The sequence below is a fragment of the Simochromis diagramma genome, unplaced genomic scaffold (assembly GCF_900408965.1).
Source record: "Simochromis diagramma unplaced genomic scaffold, fSimDia1.1 OVJJ01000320.1, whole genome shotgun sequence".
NCBI classification, from domain to species: Eukaryota; Metazoa; Chordata; class Actinopteri; order Cichliformes; family Cichlidae; genus Simochromis; species Simochromis diagramma.
The window spans coordinates 935,988-950,098 of record NW_024386773.1 but is presented as its reverse complement, the minus strand read 5'-3'; the positions used below and the strand labels follow the sequence as shown (position 1 = coordinate 950,098).

Here is a 14,111-nt window from a genome sequence, read left to right as displayed (position 1 = left end):
AAATAATAATAAAAACAAAAGGGCATATATTGTATGTACAGCATACAGCATGAAGTATAGCATGCAAGCTGCTGTACTTCAAAACCAGACGAAAGGTTGTTTCAGGTGCTGTATTTTTCTTTGAAACCACACACCTACTTCCTACATCTCTGACATTTACTGAAAGCAAACTACCTGCAGGGTTTCCAGTATGTGTGTACTCTCTGTAAGTCATATTTGCGTTTTACAAAAAGCAGCTACAACAGTAAAATGTTGCCTACTTACAGATATATTAAGATTAATTTAATACCTAATAGTACACAAACTAATAAAAAGTCATCTTTACTAAGTAAGAATGTTTACTTCCTGTGAGTTATACTTAAATAAATGCTAAATTTTTAATATTAAGTTAAGGTTGGACTGTTATATACATGTTTATACTTAAATAATGGATCTGAAAACTTGATATACTTCTGTCTTTATTTAAATCACTTTCCTCTGGAAGATTTACGGTGCGGTAGCTTTTTCTATATTCGGTTCTTCACAAAGAGTCAACCAGGCAGACAAAGCATTAACTGAAATTTATGAATGTGTGTGTCTGGTTTCTGGTGCAAAACATAAGTGAGGAGAAGTATGAGGACGCTTTCATAACTCCTCTGACTATGTGATCCGAGAAACATCTCCAATGAGGTATAAACAACATGAAAGTCCTCACATTTACAACATCAGTCTTTCCAAAGGCCAAAATGAAAACATGAGAGGATGTATGTCTCAGTGGGGGAAAAGAGCCACATTTAGGTGCCTGGGGGGAACTCCGCCAAACCCACACATCACTGAAAGCATGTTTGTTTTCACAGACCTGCTAATTTGAACAGAGCTGAGTAATCAAAAACTGAGAAACAAGGGGCAGAAAGACTTCGTGCAAAAATTAAAGTAGTTTATAATATATCCTGGATCAGTGGTATTGATTGTACTGGTCTTACTGGGTATTTCTCAGGCTTGTCACAAGCCCCAGTTAGTCGCATTAAGTTATGTCATGTCATATATATATATATATATATATATATATATATATATATATATATATATATGTATGTATATATATGTATGTATGTATATATATGTATATATATATATATATATATATATATATATATATATATATATACATTGAATATCCAAACATTTCACAGAGGCATTTAGTGGCATGATTGCTCAGGTCACTGTGCAAAAATCTGCATATAGAAAATGTTGATCAATACTAACATTATACAGATTTCTTTGAGCAACATAATAATATTAATAAAAATAATATTATGGTCAATTTACAACAGTTCAAGTAGTGAAAACTATTGTTTACTACTTGCTGTTTCACAGTTTAAAAAGTGAGGTAAGAGGCTTGCAATATGTTTGTGATAATTCACGATTCTACTAAAACAGAACAAACAAAAGTCAAATATTGACTTGAAAATACACCTGTAACAATACAGATATAGTAAATAGTTTGATGATGTATTTCTAATACAAAAGCAACACTGTAAGGAAAAATACTGATATAACGATTACCTGAGTCAAAGGTTCAGCTGTGTATTTCATGCCTAAATGAAAAAAAATAACAAGTTTAACTTCAAGGTTCCATGTAGTCTGACTTGAGCGGGGTCTGGCTTTCATTACAGCTTTCCTCAACTGGCGTGCGGCACAAGGAGTCCATTGCTGTAAACAAAAAATATATATTTTATTTCAAAAAGCTTAATTAACTACCAATTAGTTAATTAATTCAATAATATTGTTGACAATAACTATTTCCCATTTGAAACAGCACAAATCTCAGAGTGTGTGAAGCATTTTGTGAAGAAATATTGCCCATTTTTTCTAATAGTGGTAAAATATGATAAAGAAATAAATCTCTGACATGATTAAAGATTTTCTGGGGGGGTGTGGGCATATATCTTGATGCAAGAAGGTGAACTGTTGTTGCCTGTTGCTTCAAATTTTGGTGCGTCACTTTTCTCATTCAACTTCTCGACATGAAACCACCAAGACCTTTCTTATTGTCTGAAGTGTGAATCACTTGCCACATACGTTGTACTGTTTTTTGCTTGTGCCAGCAGTCAGTGATGTGCAGCTTGCAGGTCACAACAGTTAGTACAACTAGTCCGACAATTCCGAAAATAAGGAGGGCCATACCTGGTAAGACAAAATAAACCTGCTAAGTTAACTTAGCTTTACTTTTGATCTGAGGTTGCATGATCGGAAGATGGCTTACCAATGTGGTTGCCTGGATATACAGGAAGAGTTGGAAGCACTTTCTTTGTGGAAGTGGCCACTCGTAGAGTAGTAGTAATATCCATCCCCTGAGTTTTGGCCCCCTCATGTGGACGTTGAGTTATTAAACCTCGGAGAGTAGTAATTGTGTTTGATGTGGGAAGTGTAGTGCTGTAAATATCACTGTTTGGCTCATTACAGATGGCATCTGACATTGCAGTTCCACTGATTTTCACTCCTGATTTACATCTAGAATGAAAGATAAATGACAAAGCTGTTAACAACAAGCGTCACGTCCAGACCCTGTTGAAAATTTGTTTTAATCATATATCATAAAAGTACTAAAAACACTAGAATACGTACTCTTTCCATTTTTTACAGTCTGAGTTTTCAGATGTAATGAAAAATCCTTCTTCACATCGTTTACATTCTCCTAGCAGGAAAAAAAGAATTGATGATTTAAAAAGACATTTTCTTTAGTGTGTATGGTAAATGATCCAATATTATGATCCAGTCTTGTACCTCCTATTCGTTTAAATCCCTCAGCACATTTGCAGTTGGAAGAATCACTGTCCCATGGAACAAAGTCTTTACGGCACTCACATCTTGTGTTTTTGAATCTGGTACAACGCTCTTTAATCTCACTACCATGATCTGCAATAAATAAATAAACAAAGAATGTTCTTAATCCTGGTGTCGTCATTTGAGTGTGAACTACATGTTTGGTCTCCATTAACAGAGCAGGTTTATCATCAGCTGCTCACATTGCAGCTGTTTTTCTAATAAGTTACAAAAGCTTCAGCACTTACTAGTGTCACACGTTGTACATGCTTTACAAGATTTTGAAGTATTTTCATGATCCTGATAAGAGCCTGGTTTGCAGGGTTCACATCCATTTCCATTACGGGGTACTTTTTCGCCTTCAAGGATTTCACAGTGTTCAAAGAAAGGACACAGTTTAATTACAGTAATTACTATACTTTCAAAATAAAATTTAAAAAGTGAAAAACTGATTTTAAAGCATTATACAGAGTGAGTAAAATGATAAAAGGCACACTTTACCTGTTTTGCATGTCAAACCAGTAACATGTTGGTTAAAAATCAAAATAAGTATGAGGACTTTGAGCATAGCCATATTCAGTTCTTCAGTGCTGAGAAATGCCACTATTTCCTGTGTGACATACAGCATAAGAATGTGACAAAAGAGAGACGCCACCTGCATAAGCTCTTTATATGGGGCTGTCCCAGACTGCTCACCTACTTTACTGATAAAACAGTTACAATTTATAAGTTCGGTGACTATCCTGTCTATCTTACTACAAACTGTAATGTTTTATTAATATTTATTTTTAAAAAAAAACTTAAATTGAAACACATATTTTACATCTATGACACGTCAGTCATAACATAGTTTCTAACAGGTATTCTAAGATACCAAATATAGTGTCTAATTTTTTAACACTGGATTAATTAATTATGTAAGTCAACAATTTAAAGAGCCATCTTACTTAAAATTCACCCTATATGTCTACAACTTGAATATTGATAATAATAAAATTCTGTACAATTCAGTACATAAGTAATAAGATGTTTTACTAACTCGAAAACCGGTAAAAATATTTTAGATCCATATAAAGTATGATGGAAAAAAACATCTTTTAAACTGAAATACAGCTTTGAGGGTATTTTTAGCATGTTTATTAACCTTTTTCTGGGCTTTTTTTCTTTGTTCAGGAAAAAAGGTATTGGTACTGTGGTTAAGCTATCGGAAACAGTTAACTATGTATCTTTGTTTTGTTTAGGCAGAAAAAATTGACATTGTATTATGGCATATGGACTCAAATGGCAAATGGAAAATCCACATGTTCTTGATTAGTGCAAGATACAAGATACAACCACACACTCGCTTCTTGAAAAACGGATGTTGAAAAAAACAACCCCCGCTCCTGTTTTATCTCTCTCTCTGTTCGTTTATGAACTTTTCGTAGGTAAGGCGACCCAAAATTAATATGTTTATATTCCAATCATTCAAGAGTTCAGGAAACTAAAGATATAAAACATAACAAACTGTGCTGTCTTTACTGTTCACTTTGCCCATTGTTTGTCTCTCTTTAACACACAGCCCAACTGGTAACATATGATGACAAAGCTAGTTTCACTCACTGGCCATTTTGAAAAGCACACCTATTCAACTACTTCTTAAAGCAGCTACCTCACAAGCCATAGTCAAGACAACCTGCTGTATTTAAAATGTTCAAACTGAGCATTGGGATGGCAAAGAAAGGCGACTTAAGTGACTTTAAACATGCCAGACAGGCTGATCTGAGTATGTCAGAAACTGCTGATCTAATGGGATTTTCCCACCTAACCATCTCAAGAGTTTACAGAGAAAAGTCTGATAAGAAAATATCTACTGAATAGCAGTTATATGTATGAAAATGCCTTATTGAAGGTCTGCTTCAAGCTGAAGGGAAAACAATAGGAACAACATAAACATAAGCAACATCAAAGGTATGCAAAAGAGCATCTCTGAATGTAGAACTCACTGAACAACGAAGCAGATGGTCTACACCCAAGATCGCACAGTGTCACACTGTCAGCTAAGAACAGGAAACTGAGGATTCGAAAGAAAAAAAAAGATTGGAAACACATTAGAAAAACTCCCTTGCTGGATGAGTCTCAGTTTCTGCTGCAATATTCTAATGGTAGAGTCAAACTTTGAACAGCATGAAAGCATGGATCCATCCTGTCTAGCTGAGCATGATTTAAACACCACAGCCCCAGAACATTGTTGCTGACCATGTCTTTCCCTTGTGATCCAATGATCACAGTCTGCCCATCTTGCTCACAGACATTAAAGAGATAATGGAAAAATAAGAAATTGTGTGTTTATCTACACCAGGGGTCGGCAACCCTGGGCACGCGTGCTGGTGGCACGACGATAGCTGGACTGGCCATCAGGCATACCGGGCATTTATTTGTCCGGTATGCCCGATCTGATATTTCGTTTTTATGGGCCGATGATTTTTATTTTATTTTTTTTGTAACGGTATAAACAATGAAAAGTGGTGGATTGGCTAGATGCTGGTCGATGTGTAAAAATAACTCAGGATATACAGGAGGAGGAGAGACCCGGGGTGGCCGCCGGTCCGAGTGTCAGGTGAACTGAACTTCAGGTAAGAAGTTATGACCTGCAGTCCATCTGGGTCAGATATAAACCAAGTTTAGTTTATTTTCGTTGTGCTGATGTTTTACAGTCAGTTACAATAACTCGTACTGCGTGCTAGCTAGCATGACAGAGTTTCTATACAGCTGGGTGGGTGCTATGATGTTACTGATAGTGAACTTTATTTTATTCATAAGGCTAGTTAGTAGAGTTGCCAACCGTCCTGTGAAAAACGGAATCGTCTCGTATTCAGAGAAAATGTTACGCGTTTCATTTGAGGAGAAAGGGAACACAGTTTGTCCCGGAGTTCAGCTAGAATGGGAAAAGACGCAAAGGTGGAGTTCTTCTGCGTCTTTACGCTGCAGCTGCCTCTTCTTCTCTCATTCTCTCCCCCTCCCTCTCCTGTTGCTACTTCAACCATGAAACTGATCAATGATCAGCTGATCGGCTTTTCTCTCTTGTTTGTTTATCGCCCACTTTGCGCCAGAAAGAGGAAACCGCCGGATGTCGCGTTAAACAACAGCAGCACGTTTAAGCTTCATCAGCTGTTGCTAGAATTTATTTAACATTAATTTCTAGTATCAGCTGATGTTTGCTGGAGCCACAGCTGTAAAAGCTGCTGGTCATGATATCGGTTTGGTTATCTGCTGAGAGGGAAACATGCAGATGAAACCAGTAGAATCATCAGAGCTGAACAGGTGATGGAGAAACAGGTTTACCTTTTAGGTGACATGAATGAGTTGAAGGGAAGTTATGAACTGTTTCTGAGAGACAAATAAGACCAGGATCCTTTTCTAAGTAGCTGACAGCTGGTAACTGTGCAGGGACGTGTCTAGCAAAGTTTTGCCAGGGGGGCCCGGTAGGGCATTAACAGGGAAAGGGGGGCACGAAGACATACTTTTCTTTCTTATTCTCATTTAAAATGTCTCACTTTTATTAAATAATTATCTGAATCTTACAACCAAAGTTTTTATCTTTGGTTGTAAGATTGTATCTTACAACCAATCTTTCTATACATTTTATCTGACGTAAAATGTATAGAAATCATACATATACCAACAAGACAGTGTGCATCACTGTCACAGCATTTTCTTTCATTCAAAGGCTTTATAGCTTTTCCTATAATACCTGGTGGGCCGGTCTTTAGCCAAATGCCTGGGCCAATATTTTGTCCCAGTCCAGCCCTGGGCACGATACGCAGTGAATTAATCTGAGAAGGTGCATTAAAAAAATAAATGGCCGGGCCATCACTACCTGACAAGTTTAACTGTCTTCAGAACATTGCAGAGGCCTTATTGACAGTATTTGGCTCTACATATCTGTGTGAGCAGATTTTCTCTCACATGAGTGTCCTCAGGTATCCGTCTGAACTCTGGACACTCGGAGACCTGTGTCTCTGAGTGGGAGGCCAGAGATCAGATTAACATGTGTGTCTCTGTATTAACAGACATGCCATATTGGCTTAGTTTATTTTTCTTATCATTGTTGTGAGGAGACCATAAATAGCATTTGCATTTTCTGTTGTACAGTTCATTTGCTGTTATGGAGTTCTTGTTATGGATAAAAAGTGTATTTTTAAAAAATATATATATCTGATAACTATTCGCTGATAGCTGCAAACATCTGCAAACAAATATAATTCTATAAAGTTGTTCTATATAGTGTTTAACTGTTAATATAGAGCGTTATTAAATTTAATGCTAATGCAATCATATGGCACATTGACTTCTGAGGAAATTTTAGATGGCACTCATCATCAAAAAGGTTGCCTACCCCGATACACCCATAAAATTAGACAATCCTTTCGATATGGAGAAAAAACAGAAAAGGGAAAACGCAGAGATCTTTTTCCAGCATTCCCCTTCACTTTCCTTTCTTGGTTACAAGTGAAGGGAAAGACATGTGTGGGTCTCACTCAGGATATTAGTGTAAGCTAGTGAGGTGGACAGAAATACAGAAAGAGAAAGAGAGAAGTGTTAAGAAACTCAAAGTGCCAAAAAAACAAAACTGAAAAAGTCAAATTTCAATTTTACTTATACAGCACCAAATCCTAATTGAGATTTTTGGGCCAAGTGCAATAACGTCAGATTCATCTGAATTTAGAAGAAGGAAATTAGAAGTCATGCAGGTCTTTATGTCTTCAAGACATTCATGCAGTTTGACTAATTGTTATGTGTTTTCTGGCTTCATGGATAGATGGAGCTGGGTATCATGTGCATAGCAATCAAAATGTATGTTGAATGATACTGTCCGAGAGAAGCACGTAAAATGTAAAAAGAATTGGTTCAAGCACTGAGCCCAGTGCAACTTCAAATTTGACCTCAGTGTGTGAAGACAACACCCAAATTAAAATTAAAAAGCAATGTCTCTTTTCAGGAATCAAATTTTTTTTCCCTGTGAGCTGTTTTATATTGCTATGACTTTCTTTTTTCTTTTTCTTTTTACCAAAATGCTCTACATCCATTGAACAAAGAAAGCATGCAGACAGGTACCAGTACAACTCAGGGTACACCAATGATTGTAAATCCTGTCAGTGGCACTTGCCTCTTGTAACTCTTGACATGGGTCAATGAACAATTTGCATGATCATGATGCATTTGCATCATGAAAGACTAAATGATTCCTACCTGAAACCGCTCACACAGCCACGTTTGTAGCTTATTGACTTCTAGAAAGCGATAAGTTTCCAGTTGAATACCATAAGGTAAATGCCAGTTAGTTGTTCCATTATCTACACTTTGTACCTTTGTTGCTCTCAAGGTAAACAGTTCTGCAGCGTCAATCTCCAAAACTGAGTAAATAATGATGAAATAACCTTAGATAGATAAATAGCCTACAAAGCAGTGGAAAAATATGTGCACTGATTGTGCTGTGAAGTGTCCCTTAAACACACTTCCTACTGAATTCTCTCTTAAGATGAAACATATGTGGAATTTGCTGTTTCTGAAGACACGGCAGAGAGTATATGTTGAATTTTGCAGAAGAGACAAAGCTAACACTGCAACCAGATATGAAGATTATCATGTATAAGCTACCTTTGTGCAGAATTTTCAGCCTCAGTTTCAAAAAAACAAAACAGTTATCGTACATCTTTGAGTAATCAAGAATTCTCAACTCTGAATACTGAGTAAAATCTAGATACATGAGTAAAAACCTCTAGATTGCCTGTAAATGTTGTAAACTGAAAATAGTCATCATGTTTGGTGTGACTATGAACACCAAAATAACAAAATCAGTTTACAGTTGTTTTGTCCTCTCTGCACATCAGCGACAAAATTAACGCTATTACTGTTTGTTAAAACTCTTAAAACTCTGCTTTCATTTGTGCACTTTTATAATTGCTCAAAGCTTTGTATAGTTGACATAGTGTGTGAGGAACTGAGCTGGTTAAGCACGAGGACACACTTAGTATTTAGAAAAAAGTGGTCTTTATTTACCCCTAAAAATGCAAAAATATACTAAATAAACTAGCAATACAGTGCCCATAAAAGAGGTCAAATGACTAGAACTAAACACAAATAAAAACAGCAACTTAAAATATCTCCATCTTAAGACCAGGTGGACACATGACGGGAACACAAATACTAGCAAATTAACCAACACCAAGCAAACAAAGCAACACTTCACTTCAAACGGCCCCATGCCCCTCCCCTGTTTTAAATGCATTTTAGAACAGCACGCATCAACACCACATATGAGCAGGTAGAGGGAGGTATGGGATCTTCACACACCCCCTGTTCTCTATTGTGGTGCCTGGACCTGGGAGTATAGAGTATGTATGGGGAGTGTGAGTGTGTGTACTGGGTTCACTTCTGTGTGTCTCCATGTCAGGTGAGTACTGAGTATTTGTGCATGTGCGCATGAGGGGGGGGATGTGTGTGCATGTTTGTATTTGTATGTGCCTGTTTGTATATACTGGCTCACTCCTGTGGCTGCTTGGTGCACACTGGCCCTCCTGGCTCTGTTGGGCCCCTTCTAGGGTGTGAAGGGCCCTTGGATCCTGGGTCTCTGGGCCCAGGGCTCAGTCTGATCTGGTACAGCTGGCTGCCAGTGGAGCCTGCAGCCTCAGTGCTGCAGGCCCTGTGACTTCTGCACCTTGGCTGCTGGGTGACCCCCATCCGAGGCACTCCACAGCTCTTTTCTAGGTGGCTGACGTGACTGCCCCTCTGGTGGTAATCCTTGCTCGTGGCCCGGAGCTCCTCCATCCCTGCTTCATGTCCTGGGGGGCAGGGCTATGGCTCCTAGCACCCACTACCCACATAGCAAAATTTGTATGGCCTGGATCTGGCCCACAAATGTGCTTACACATGGCCCACATACCACAAAGAATGACGGCCCTTTGGTGGCCCAGATCAGGTTTGCCAGAGGTGGCACACACATGGCCCAGCACAAGGCCAGTTGCAGGCACACTGGTGGTCCTGTGCTGGCCCATGCGTGGAGTACCTCTGGCAAACCTGATCTGGTCCACCAAAGGGCCGTCATTCTTTGCGGTATGTGGGCCATGTGTAAGCTGTGTGCAGCCACGGGCCAGTTGCAAACACACTGCTGACCCTGTGCTGGACCAGAATAGTTTCAGCTCTTGCCCCAAATGTCAGCCTAATGTGTACCTTAATCAAGCCATGTAATAACAACATGTGCCATCATTGCCAAGCCTTGCCCACGTCGGGTTGACATACACCCTGCCATGACACCGGTCAGTCAGAAGTGCAAGCTTGATGCCAGATCCGGGCCAGACCTGTTTTCTATGAACCTGGGCCACATAAACCAAACCACAATCTGGCCAGATATGGCATGCCATCACATAAACCGTGCCATCTATATCCGGCCTGGCCCATGTCTGGATGACATACCACTTACCATGCCAGAAGTCATGTGGGTATTAGACACTTACATGGAGAAATCTTATGAATGTGCTCACACACACAGGTTTTACACATAAGTGTTCATACAGGTTCATACAGGTGTACAAACAACTTACAGACACACACTATCTCGCTTGGCTGCTGCCTCTAAACATATCATGTATTGTACAGTTAACATTACATTTTTATTAATTGCTGTTACTCGTGCCCATATTGGTTATTGCTGTGGTTTCCTTACTGTGCTGTTTTATTTTTGCTTGTTTTTTTTCAATCTGCTTCCTTCTTTTCCTCTATTTTTCTTTCCCTCTCAGTCTGTTAACTCTCTTCCGAACTTCTCTTTCCTTCTTCTTTCTCTGTCCTGTCCATTCTGATTGTAATAACTTAAATCAAAATAATAATAATAAAGATCAAATAAACTATGACAATCAATTGAACCAGAATTGCAAAAGCTGTAATGGTCCACTTGGAAAAATAAATCTCTTGGGCATTTTTCTTGACCTTCAGACAGTAATTCTGATTGCTACAATGCCGTACAGGACAGGCAAAAAGAAGAAGAAGACTAAGCAAATTGACAATTTATAAATCAAAGAAAATGCACAACATTAAAAGTTAATTACATATAATTGCCACTGATGAAAGAGCTGCACTTGGGCCAATCAGCACTTCCCATATATAACACAGCCGCAACCTAGAGCACATCTTTTGCCCAACTTCAGAGTTATGTTGCTGCAGGCGCATTAATAGCAAATAATGTTTTGGTGATACAGATAATACACAAGATGTTTTAAATGTTTTAACTTTTACAGATTCATATGTTTCAAACAATCTTTTAAAAAAAAGATAACTGTAAAATACTTTTACTTACTAAACCACAGTAGCAGTAGTGGCAATTGTATACATGTAATGAATATGAGTGCTGTATAGACATCTAAGTTATCCTTACGTGGATTGCTCATGTAAACAAATTTGGGACAAATTCCAGTTATAAGTATTCCATTTCCTTCCTCCCTGATTGTCAGAGTGACAAAAGCCTTTTAAAGATTACAAATTTGAAATTCCAAGATAATGAGCCATACCTGGTAAGACAAAAAAAAAGTCAGCTACAGTTTACATAGCTTTTTTTTTTTTAAAAAAAAATAAATCTGTGCCTTCATCTCAGAAACAATGGAAAATGAAGGCTGTGCCAAAATAATTTGGATTTTGTTGTAGAAGTGGCTACTTGTGGAGGAGAGCTAACAGATCTAGTATCCATTTCCTGAGTTTGGGCCTCCCACTGTGGACGTTGAGTTATTAAACCTCGGAGAGTAGTAATTGTGTTTGATGTGGGAAGTGTAGTGCTGTAAATATCACTGTTTGGCTCATTACAGATAACATCTGACATTGCAGTTCCACTGATTTTCACTCCTGATTTACATCTAGAATGAAAGATAAATGACAAAGCTGTTAACAACAAGCGTCACGTCCAGACCCTGTTGAAAATTTGTTTTAATCATATATCATAAAAGTACTAAAAACACTAGAATACGTACTCTTTCCATTTTTTACAGTCTGAGTTTTCAGATGTAATGAAAAATCCTTCTTCACATCGTTTACATTCTCCTAGCAGGAAAAAAAGAATTGATGATTTAAAAAGACATTTTCTTTAGTGTGTATGGTAAATGATCCAATATTATGATCCAGTCTTGTACCTCCTATTCGTTTAAATCCCTCAGCACATTTGCAGTTGGAAGAATCACTGTCCCATGGAACAAAGTCTTCACGGCACTCACATCTTGTGTTTTTGAATCTGGTACAAGGCTCTTTAATCTCACTACCACGATCTGCAATAAATAAATAAACAAAGAATGTTCTTAATCCTGATGTCGTAATTTGAGTGTGAACTACATGTTTGGTCTCCATTAACAGAGCAGGTTTATCATCAGCTGCTCACATTGCAGCTGTTTTTCTAATAAGTTACAAAAGCTTCAGCACTTACTAGAGTCACACGATGTACATGCTTTACAAGATTTTGAAGTATTTTCATGATCCTGATAAGAGCCTGGTTTGCAGGGTTCACATCCATTTCCATTACGGGGTACTTTTTCACCTTCAAGGATTTCACAGTGTTCAAAGAAAGGACACAGTTTAATTACAGTAATTACTATACTTTCAAAATAAAATTTAAAAAGTGAAAAACTGATTTTAAAGCATTATACAGAGTGAGTAAAATGATAAAAGGCACACTTTACCTGTTTTGCATGTCAAACCAGTAACATGTTGGTTAAAAATCAAAAAAAGTATGATGAGTTGGACGACAATCATATTCACTTCTTCAATGCAATGTTTCCTGTGTGACAAATAGAATAAGATTAAGACAAAGAGAAACACCACCTGACCAAGTTTAAATTGGACACTCCACACAAATAAGACAGCTACATTTATCACTCATAACTTTGGAACCAACGTTTTACTGTTATTGAAAATACCTGACAACAAAAGAGTTCCCTCTCTGAGGGACATTTCCAGAAAATTGTTGAATCTATGTCCCAAATAATTAAACAGTTCTGAAGGCAAACGAAAGAGCAAAGCGTACAGTCAGAGGGGTACAGTCAGAGGGGTACAGTCAGAGGCTAGACAGTCTTAGACTAGAATTTCAGCTCCACTCCAATGCTAGTTAAGCTAGATCCCCTGAAACTAAGTTTAAGTCACATATAGAACCCAGGATGCCCTCTGACACTCTCCCCTGTTACCTCAATACTGCAAACCACCAAATCAAAAATATGAACTCAGTTTCATTGAACTCTGTTTCCCAATTCCCACCATCTGCCAGTACTAACTCTGTCTTTCCCTCTTTGCAGACAGCCCCATAGTAAAATCATGACATAAATAAAGAACATTAAACCAAAATACAGAGAATCTGAAGTCAGTCACAATTTCCAAACCAAAAGTTAACAACCCAAGCTCACACAGCCAGCATAAACCCATCACAAATTCCCACAGGAATTTCACAATAACTTGGACCTTACAAAAAAAAAGAGAACTGATGTGTTTATCTGCACAAATAAAATAAGGGATTAATTTCAGATATAGAAAAGAGAACAACAAAAAGCAGCAATCCCCTACCAGCACTCTTCCTTCTGCCTTGTTGACAACAACTGAGGAGACAGGGGTGTGTATGTCTTTCTCTCTCAATATATAATCCTCTGGTGAGGGGGTGGATGTCTCTCTTGCAACAATAATTGGTCATCTAGTGAGAGCGAGCGAGAGTATGCCAACCGCTACATTCTCAATTTTTCTCTAGCTTTAAACATTCATGCTATAAACCTTATTTCTGTAACAACTGACAGGTACAACGGGGATGTGTTGTGGAATTTTCTGTAAAAAAAAGAAAGGTCTGCAGTATGTTCAGCTGTGGTCAAGCTATTTTATTACTGCATGCATGCAGGAGAGCAAACACACACACATCAAAACATCTCAGGTCTAAGTAATGAGCACACTCCTTTATTCCATTCCAAGGAAGATGGAGGAAGTTACAAACTGATCATACCACACATCACGCGCCTCGCTATGAAACCTAATGGAGCAATGGGCCAAGGACACAATGTTTTGTGTCCTTGGCGTTATCAGCACCTGTAAAGGGAGTTGTCTTCTACCAAACTGCTGTACATCCACTGAACAAAAAAAAGCATGCAGACAGATAACATTACAACTCAAGGGACACTACTGATCGTAAATGCTGTCAGCGGCACTAGCCTCTTGTAACTCTTGACATGGGTCAATAAAAAATTTCATCTGCATCACATTTTTCAGTAAACGAGGAAACGATTCCCACACGAAACAGCTCACACAGCCACATTTGT

At 38.1% G+C, this 14,111-nt stretch overlaps 1 protein-coding gene and 1 long non-coding RNA gene across 7 annotated transcripts; both read right to left on the bottom strand.

Moving 5' to 3' along the window:
* Positions 1 to 1,160: 1,160 nt before the first annotated feature.
* Positions 1,161 to 13,453, bottom strand: si:ch73-361p23.3 (tumor necrosis factor receptor superfamily member 4). 6 transcript variants are annotated; one of them, XM_040001830.1, is made up of 9 exons: positions 13,375 to 13,420; positions 12,738 to 12,815; positions 12,501 to 12,598; positions 12,248 to 12,358; positions 2,767 to 2,898; positions 2,608 to 2,677; positions 2,246 to 2,493; positions 2,062 to 2,166; positions 1,163 to 1,692 (listed from the first exon to the last, which is right to left on the bottom strand). In XM_040001830.1, the coding sequence occupies exons 3-9, from the start codon at positions 12,571 to 12,573 to the stop codon at positions 1,607 to 1,609; spliced, it is 825 nt and encodes a 274-aa protein (XP_039857764.1). In that variant the 5' UTR covers positions 12,574 to 12,598; positions 12,738 to 12,815; positions 13,375 to 13,420; the 3' UTR covers positions 1,163 to 1,606. The 6 variants fall into 6 exon arrangements, with proteins under 6 accessions (XP_039857733.1, XP_039857773.1, XP_039857764.1 ...); XM_040001839.1 differs by lacking the exons at positions 12,248 to 12,358; positions 13,375 to 13,420 and adding an exon at positions 3,054 to 3,164 and having other exon boundaries at positions 1,162 to 1,692; positions 12,738 to 13,361; XM_040001820.1 differs by lacking the exons at positions 12,248 to 12,358; positions 12,738 to 12,815 and adding an exon at positions 3,054 to 3,164 and having other exon boundaries at positions 13,375 to 13,453.
* On the bottom strand, positions 4,419 to 8,161 carry LOC120715068. The gene is made up of 2 exons (XR_005691539.1): positions 8,038 to 8,161; positions 4,419 to 4,858 (listed from the first exon to the last, which is right to left on the bottom strand). It is a non-coding gene; the product is annotated as an uncharacterized LOC120715068 (long non-coding RNA).
* Positions 13,454 to 14,111: the final 658 nt, after the last annotated feature.

Excerpts from the sequence above, each read along its gene's own strand:
- si:ch73-361p23.3 (XM_040001799.1), bottom strand. The coding sequence starts at position 3,433 with ATGCTGTATGTCACACAGGAAATAGTGGCATTTCTCAGCACTGAAGAA. Across the intron at positions 2,899-3,053 it reads ATGTACAACGTGTGACACTA|ATCATGGTAGTGAGATTAAA; the intron begins GTAAGTGCTGAA and ends TATTTATTGCAG. Across the intron at positions 1,693-2,061 it reads CAAGCAAAAAACAGTACAAC|CAATGGACTCCTTGTGCCGC; the intron begins GTATGTGGCAAG and ends TTTTGTTTACAG.